At 32.5% G+C, this 9,593-nt stretch overlaps 1 protein-coding gene across 1 annotated transcript; it reads right to left on the bottom strand.

Annotated features, from left to right (window-relative positions):
* Window positions 1–2,397: 2,397 nt before the first annotated feature.
* Window positions 2,398–5,343, bottom strand: LOC132735686 (uncharacterized). Its single transcript, XM_060722668.1, has one exon. The coding sequence runs from the start codon at window positions 5,341–5,343 to the stop codon at window positions 3,628–3,630; it is 1,716 nt and encodes a 571-aa protein (XP_060578651.1). The 3' UTR covers window positions 2,398–3,627.
* Between the last annotated feature and the right edge of the window lie 4,250 nt (window positions 5,344–9,593).

Genomic DNA, 9,593 nt, shown 5'->3' with positions numbered 1-9,593 from the left:
CCAGCAATTCGTTTCTTAATAGTAATTGATAATGGAAATCGCCCAAGTTCGCCATAAACCATAACATGCGGTGTACTTTTCTTAACACGTAATACATATTTAAGGAAATCTGTATGCACTTTTTCTATAAGCGACAAGTCACCATTACCCCAAACTTCACACCCATAAGTTAAAATTGGTACAATTGTATGATCGAATAACTTTAACTGACAATCAATAGGTAAATCTAGATTTCTTATTTTCTTATATAAACCAAACATTGCCCGTCTTGCTTGATCAACAATATGTTTCTTTGCAACCGCAAATTGTCTGTTCTTAGAAAAAAACAACACCAAGATATTTAAACGTGTCTACGATCTCTAAAACGTGATTATCTACCGTAATATTCCTGTTTCTATTTCTTTTATCACCAAATACCATTACTTTTGTTTTATCAAAGTTTATATTTAATTTCCAGGTTTGACAATAATTAGAAAAGGTGTTCAACACAGATATAATGTCTTGTTCTGTTTTAGCAAAAAAGAATGGCATCGTCAGCATATTACAAAACAACTAGTTTCAAAAATATTTCAATGTTATTATCTTCTAGTATAACTGAAACATCGTTATTACATAACATGTAATTTTCTAAGTCATTTAGGTACAGAGAAAAAATTACCGGTGACAAATTTTCTCCTTGTCTTAAGCCCCTATAACAACCAAAACAATTTGAAAATTTGCCATTTACAGATACACATGACTTGATTTCACTGTACATATTCTTTATTACATTTAAAATCATTCCAGAAATATTATATTTGACAAGTTTACACCAAACGCCTGCTCTCCACACAGAGTCAAAGGCTTTTTGAAAGTCAATAAAAGCACAAAAAATGTTTGTTTTCTTATGTTTAAGGTAATCTGTTAACATGTGGAGAATAAAAATATTATCAACAGTTGAATGATGCTTCCTAAATCCAGCTTGGTTTGAATTTAATAAATTATAACGTTCTTAATATTTTGTCACTCTTTCATTTAGTATACTTGTAAATAATTTCCCTATACAGCTAAGCAATGTAATAAGTCTATAGTTTTCAGGCATTTCAACATTACCTTTATTTTTATAGATTGGTACAATACATCCTGTCAACCAAGAATCTGGCAAAAAAACAGTGTTTAGAATACAGTTAAACAATTTGTGATATAGTGGTATAAGTAAAGTACTGCTTCCCTTAATATATTCCTTAGTAACTTGATCCAGACCAGCCGCCTTACCATTCTTAAGTTTATCTATTGCTCTTTGTATCTCAGAGATTGTTATGCTATCATTAAGCCCATTATCAAAATTGATATTTGGAAAATCTGTTTCTGGGTTGTCATTTGCATCTACAGTACCTGTATTAAGCTGTCTATAAAATCATAAAATGCTGAAACATCAATATCAGTCATTTGTTTTTTCTTACTTATACTATTAACATAATTCCAATATTCTTTAGGCGATGAGTATTTCATGCTTCGTTTTTTTTTCTCTGCTCCCTTTTAAAATTGACAATACTTTTTCTCATAATATACTTATAATTTTTACTAGAATTATATAAATCAGACATGTTACGTTCATTTTTTGTCCATTGGTATTTTCGCTTACATCTATGATATAACGTTCTAGCATTTCTGCAATCATTATCAAACCAAGGCTGTCTACAGCCATCTGAAATATTTGTTTTCATTTTTTGTATACCAAATGTTTTCTTTGCAGATACAAGGAGTGTATTTTCAATGTTTCGAAAAATACTGTTAATAAAATCTTTATCAATTTCTTCGCAGTTTTCGATTTCTCTTAACATATCATCAACTTTATTACTGTTAATATTGTCACGAAATACATTTGCTTTGGATTGAGTCCAACCTTTAATTTTCTCATTGGAAGAATAAGTCTGCCTTAAATTATTTTCAACAATATGTGATAAATTGAAATTGATTGGACAGTGCACATCAGAGTATAATGCGTTAAATTCGTCTATAGTAAAACCGTTAAATAGTTTTAGTGCGTATGCTGAAGCTATAACATAATCAACAATTGAAGAGTTTTTACAAGTAAACCTACCTACATTTTTATCTGTAAACGACCTTCCGTTTAAAATCACTGTTTCATTCGATTTACAAAAATCTACAAGATCTCTTCCTAAACGATTAGCAACTTCATCCATTGAAATACGTGCTACAGAAAAATCATTTTTCCTCAACACGTTTAAAATATCTACATCAAAATTAATATACTGTTATATTCAATATCTATAATATCAAACAGTTTTTCATCAACTTGCAATATATCATCAACATTACCAGTTCTAGCATTGAAGTCACCAAATGTAACTACATGTTTAGAATTGGTACAGAATTTTTTATACTCTGTGTAAAACAAGTCATTTATATTTTTGTTGAAATATTTAGTATTTTCTGGTGGGATGTAAACAGATGACCACAAAATTACCCAATTATTCGAACAATGGTAGATATACAAGATAACGTTAACTCAGAACATGGGTTAATTATCATAATACAAGTTTAATGTCAATGAATGGTTTAATTTTCAATATTAAGTTCGATGTATCCAAAATGAAATCAGAAGTAAATTAAAATAATCATTATTGAATTGTTTTCACTCATTAGTTGTTCTCGATATGCATAAGATAAACACAATTATTCTTGATTATACACCTTATCAACACATTGGTTTCGAATGTTGGTGTAGTAATGAAAGTTACATTTTGACATTGGACTTATCAGTACTAGGGGGCGTGAGGGATGTTGCATCTTTTCATTATCCCTCATGTACAGACTCAATCAAACCGAGTCTGCAATTCTCTTGTAATTTTGTAGTGATTAATGCTTCCGGGGGATCACTTTGTTTCCAGATTTTTTACATCGATTGATATAAATACATGTATACACTCTCTTGGTCATTCTTGAAACTACCGATCATTTTCACCTTATAATGTGAATCATGGTTTGTACTATGTGTCACGAGGGTAATATACCGACATGTATAATTTATTGTTTGTATGTATGTCTTATATATTGTGTCGTTATATATTCCCTGTACGTTTGTCATTTTGTTATATCATATATGTCCTATATATTTGTCCTATTCATCCCCCATATTTTTCTCATTTTCATTCATCCTTTTCATTCATTGCAACATGTAACACTTAATGTCATTCTATATAATTCATAACAACTAATTTCTTCTGGACGGGCCTCCTAACATTTACTCACCCGGATTGGAAGGCACGCATGCGCACATTGAATACACTTCCATTGGTTTGCTCCACGAAGTAGCTGTGTTGCGTTTTCTTTCATCCTAAGTAAATTGTTTTATTTGTTTCCGTGCCATTACAGGTAATTTTGGTTGTTATTTATTACTCGTAATGTATTCATTCAATTATTGAAATGACATGCGTGTTGCATTTTGTATTTTGCACATTGAATACACTTCCATTGGTTTGCGCCACGAAGTAGCTGTGTTGCGTTTTCTTTCATCCTAAGTAAATTGTTTTATTTGTTTCCGTGCCATTACAGGTCGAAACAGCCCCTCCTTTATTAGGAAAGAGGAACCCTACGACATATGAGATACAGAAGATTGCGTTATCATAATGATATTTTGAATTTCTGCATTTTCACGTTTCCAAAACTGGAATTTGTAACAACAAGAAATGCTTTATCACGTGAAACACAAACTGTGTGTGGGAATTCCATATCTATCTTGTGTGATGACAAGATCTGACCTGTTTGTGATATCTGTACAATGGAATTTGTTCTCATGCTACAAACCAGGATAGTATCATAGGGGCCAACTGCTACACCAAATGGTTGCTTTATCTGATCATCCTTCACCACGACTCTCGTGTTTGTCTTGATATCATATATGTAGACAGTATGCTCGTATCTATCTGTAAACACCACTTTATCACCGTTCCTTATGTAAGTACATCTGCTTGTTTCTTCAGGATATGCCTTGTTAGGAAAATTGATACTAAAAGCATTTGGCTCTCCTGCTAATGTTATTATTTCAACAGGTATTTGGTAATCAATAGCCCCTACGACAAATTGGCTATTATCTTTTAAACATATAGAATCATATTTCTTTCTAACTTTACATTTTCTACTTGAACTTATTTCATTAGCTTTACTAACACGTAGAAATTCTATTATATATTCACTGCCACTTGTTATCGCTACTTCATCCTCAGATACAGCGACAACTGACAGAGGCCTATAAGATAACTGATATGATCCTACTTTTTCCAAATTTTCATTGTAAACTATCAATTTCTTATTGAAATGATCCATAACAACTAGTCTACCATCGGGTAGAAAGTTTATTCCTGTAACGAATGTTTTCTCGGTGTCATCTCCCGTCTTCTTTAACTCAATAGAAGAAACTTGAGTTAATGTCGTCACCTTATTTACAGCATTCACATTTTCCCGTTCGTGGTATTTCAATGTCAGCTGTCCAGGAACAAAGTCAGTAATTGATCGTGGTGGCAGAGTTAATTGTCCATCAAAATCAAAAGAAATGGTCACCGTCTTGAAGTTCTGACATTCCTCATTGACATTTCTGCATACAACATTGACTTCATTTTCCATTTTCTGTTCTGCTATAAATTTCTGCGTTGGAGTCCTATTTTTGTAAATGCTATGAAGCGTTTCTAGATAGCCTGTAACATAAGCCAAATGTTTCTCGATTTGTGATTGCTTCTTTTCAAGGTTACCTAATGTTTCTTTCTGTAAAGATTTAGCTCTCTTAACAATGTTAACTTCCAATTCGTCAAACATTTTCACTACTTCATCTCGCATTTTCTTAATTTTTGCTTGTATTTCTTCAACGTCTTGAGCAAGTCGATCCTTTGAAGTGACAGTATGTCTTGCAATAGCTTCAACACATTCTATGGCTCCCTGCAATATCTCCTCTAAACTAGAACTCGGTGACATCATTTTCCCGGCAATTTTCTCAACTTCAACAACACCGTGACATTTACTATGATCAACAATGGCACAAGTACTGCAACAAAGCTTGTTCTCATCTTCACAGAAAAAATCTAAAACCTTTGTGTGTTGATCACATCTGATTACATGTGCTACATTTGCGTTTAACAATTTATGACTTATAAAGATGTCAAGCACGTTATGCACACCTGAACAATCAATACACTGAAATTCATTACACGTTGAACAAAACTTGTCAGCCACATTTTTCTTATCCTTACTTAAGCATGGTTGACACATAATTTCCTTGACACGCTGTTTACACAAAATGTCCTCGACACGACCAGGAACTTCATCGTCCTCTCTACCGTCCGCCATTTTGTTTAACAATGATTCTCTATTGTTTTATTCAAGTTAGTTTATATTCTCAACTCACTATTTAGAAAACCTGTAGCAATCCGATTTAATATTTCAATGAAAAAATATAAGTTTTAAAACTGATTTATATAAACGTATCATATAACAATATGTATCTGGTATCATTCAATCATTGTGTTATATTTCGTATGTTTACATTACGTTGCTACAATAATATTGGAAAGTTTAATTGACACGAGTTGTGTGAAGTACAACTATTGAAATATGATAAATATTGATCAATCTTAAATATCCTGTAACACAATTTTTTATGGTTTTATATCATAAATATGATGCTCAAATTAAGATTTATCAATTTTGTAAGTTCCAAAAAAGCATTATTTATAAAGATATTACCGAATTTTACATCATGTAAATAAAGGGAGGTAATAAAAGTTTATTTTCTAAAAAGTCTAAGTCATTTTTTTCAATAAGAAATGAATGCATATATGTATAGGTTAGAGTGCATATTGGGTGTTCTTCGTAAATAAGAAAGCTAAAAAGGAGCGGAGCTTGCGAAGCGACTGTAGCTTTCTTATTTACGAAGAACATCCGATATGCACTCTAACCAGCTTAGTGCTCCGCCCACTTGCGTTTTATAATATAAAACGTCCAGTTTATATAAAATCTGTTCTATTAAGATTTGAAACCTGAAAATTTGAATAATCCTCGTCGGTGACTGGCTTAAAAAAAATGGCGAGCACTAATTTAATGATTATATATAATATGTACACATATTTGCAGTTCATATTTTACATATTTTTCGATATTTAAAAATTGTTTTATAAGCATAATTATATACATATATATAATTTCACTTAAATGATTCAACATACAGGATCTTCAAACACAAAGTGTGAATTTTTATTGAGTGAACATTTTAACAATGTAACTCCCGGTCACTTCGTTTTGGGTTCTTGATTGTTAAAATTTCACTTAATAAACACTAGCATATACAAAGAGAGAAAAAATCATGAACAAAAATGAATGACAGACTATATAAGACCATTCTCCCCCTAACCAATTCATCATCCTGACGATTCTTCCATAAACTGTTTCTTCCCCTTAATGTAAAATTTAATCAGTTATCCCCCCCCCCCCATTTATTTATTTTCATCATTTTCATAAAGGTGTTTTATTGTTGTTGTTGTTTTTTTTTTCAACATAATAAGAAGTATTGGAAGTGATAGATTTACTACATTTACAAGTTGTACATAGATGCATGAACCAAGAATCTTTTAAGAATTTATGTACAATCATGTAAAATCTAACTAAGACTGTTTAAAGTGTAAATTTTGCAGAATATATGATCATATATAAATTTATCATGTGAAAAACACATGAAAGTTTACATACATTTAACATATGAAAACTTATTCATATGAAAAACATGTGATAACCATGAGTTTAACATTATATGTTTGTTGACACATATTTTTCATGTTTTTCAAAACACATGAAACACATATGTTTTACATAAGGAAAACATATGGGGTACCAAACATACAGCAAACATGTGGTGCATATTTACCTGTGTATTTATTTTGCCACAAAGCCAAAACGACTGCTAAATAAATAGTTGATATGTTAATATTTATTATACTAAATATCTTACATATTCATGATGGTATATATTGACAAATTGTATATCGTTTACAATTTCTTATTGTTATTGCTTTTTTAACTTTGTAAGTTTATAGCCAAGTAGAGTGTTTTGTATATTGTATGAAATAGATTTGCAATAAGAATTAATGTGCTATAGTTCAGAGGCGTTGGTTTCCATTGTAACAACATTGATATTACGTAGGTTTTGATGTTTGTGCTTTTAAACCCAAAACTGGTGTTTTCGAGGCCTGCTATTCCGACCATATTTCTTCATGTGTTAAGTTTCCGGAGAATCTGCTGCACCGTTTACAGCTGACGATGTGTACAGCTTACGTGTGATGAGTGTACGTTGGTTGAAAACCAATCTCGTCGTAGATAAAAGACTTGTAGTCATAAAAGATTTAATACTCGGAGCCGTGCTCGAAGTCGTCCGTAGTCTTTGAATTAGTATTCGTGTTCGTTTCTGTAGTCTTAGTCAGTCGTTTCTGTAGTCTTAGCCATAGTCGTTGGCGTAGAAAGCGTAGCTTTCGTAATCATCGTAGCTGTTCTTGTATCAATAAGTCGTAAACATCACATTAGTCGTTATCTTCGCGGTCGTAGCCGTATTTATAGTCGTATAATTCGTAATCGTGGTAATGGCCGTAATCGTCGGCGAAGGCGTAGTCATGGACAAACGGACAAACTTGTAGTCGTAGAAGTTGTAGCAATGGCAGTCGTCAAAGTCGTATTCATTAGAATCGTGGTCGAAGCTGAACTTGTCGTCGTTAAAGTCGCAGTCGTGATCTAGGTCGCAGTCATAGTCGTTGCCGTCGGCGTTTATGTAGTGCTTGTAGTCATTGTTGTCTCTTATCCACTCTAGTCACGTGGGTGTATACTTGTCTCCTTGATACCAGTTTGACATATAAATATAATAATTATGCTTTCGGTAGTTATAATTATGCATATTCAATTGTGTTCTGGTGAATTGTGATACCTGGCCATTGGCTATTCAGACAATAGTACAGTCGTGGCCGTAGACTGGACAGAAAAGTGAAGAAAATCACCATCTTAGTCATCTTACACAAATAAGCCATATACGGTGATATGCAGCATCTTAACGTATCTTAACGTATACAGCTAGCGGTAAGCTGTATTCGGTATATGATGTATACGGTGTTACTGTCAACTTATACAGTTCACGCGTGAGCTATATAAGTCGTAAACTGTATACGGTACAACATAACTCAATATTTTATCTGAAGTTTCTAAAATAACTCTAGTAAATTACATTAATTTACAGCAGGGACGTTGAAATCGCTTTTGTTCATGAATATTCATAGTTACATTTGAGAAGATGCAAACATATCAGTACAATGCGACATATTTCTTTTGTATGATTATGGAATATTTATTATTTTTATAACCGATTTTTTTTCTTTTGTTTCTTTTTTTCCAAGTCAAACATTCACTGTAATGGTAATATGGCGACCTTCCTGCTTTACTGGTGGAGGAAAATTTCAGTTTCCGTCCCGTTTATTATTTCAGACATGAGCGGGTACATGAAGAAGGCTCACACCGTACGATCAACTGGGCTAAATAAATGAGCATTTTAAATGCACAAAAAAGTTTTACACTTTCCTAGTTACTGTAGCACAAAAGCCTTGAAAACTGTTTCCTTTAACGGTTTTCAGCGTTATTCATTCTTGCTGATGAGTGAATGTCGATGTTATCATTGAAAAGAGGCGAACGGTTGATGACGTTACTCAAATTTTGAAGACATTCGAACGTAAATACCCTATATTTTTTAAAAGAAAAGCATTTATGAAGGTATGGTTTGGAATATTTAATGACTAAATGTTGACGTTTACGAATCGTATTATTATCATCATGAGCAAATGTAAGTTTATGTGACTTTTTAAAAAAAATGCCGCATCTCATCGGAAAGTGTGGATATTTTCAGTCAAAATTCACGTAAAGTAAAGCTTGCACAGGGCCAGAAATTTGTTGGCATGCTCCTTTGGATGTTGACTATGAATCCATAACATAGATTTACTCGAGCACAGTTGGGATATGTTAAAAATAGATAAGTACTTACCGTCCGTCAATTGTATTTTTTACACCGACATGTATATACTACAATGTAGTACGGCTGTTGACGGTTTGAACGGTTGTCTGCCCATTTGATTGTACGGTGTGAGGCTAGCAGGATAGCTTTCTCACGTGACGAAATTCAAATTGAATGGTTATAATAAGTATGCTACAAGGAGGCATCTGTCGTTTGAAGCATCATGTAAAAGAATATTCATATAAAACAATCTTATATTCCAAAACTTGCAGTGTCATTCATTCAAAAATGATGGCAATGCACTTTGCACGAATATCCGTTCTACCTATAAAAAACAACTCTGGTCTGATACATGTTAAGTCGCTGCTAGAATAAGATAATATGTCGAAATCTCAATAATAATAAAATAAAACATATACAGCTACACGAAAAAAGCTTTCATTTCCCACCATTCTTTTTTCAAATCAAAGATAGGAAATATATTTGCCTTTTCTTATTGTGAAAAGGGCTTTGACCAATATATAATTTTAGTAATGTTAAAACAGGATTACGAGATATTTTC

The sequence above is a fragment of the Ruditapes philippinarum genome, unplaced genomic scaffold (assembly GCF_026571515.1).
Source record: "Ruditapes philippinarum isolate M1 unplaced genomic scaffold, ASM2657151v2 ctg741_1_1_1_1, whole genome shotgun sequence".
NCBI lineage: Eukaryota > Metazoa > Mollusca > Bivalvia > Venerida > Veneridae > Ruditapes > Ruditapes philippinarum.
The sequence above is the reverse complement of the archived record's forward strand: the minus strand, read 5'-3'. Positions and strand labels throughout refer to the sequence as shown.

Excerpts from the sequence above, each read along its gene's own strand:
- LOC132735686 (XM_060722668.1), bottom strand. The coding sequence starts at position 5,343 with ATGGCGGACGGTAGAGAGGACGATGAAGTTCCTGGTCGTGTCGAGGAC.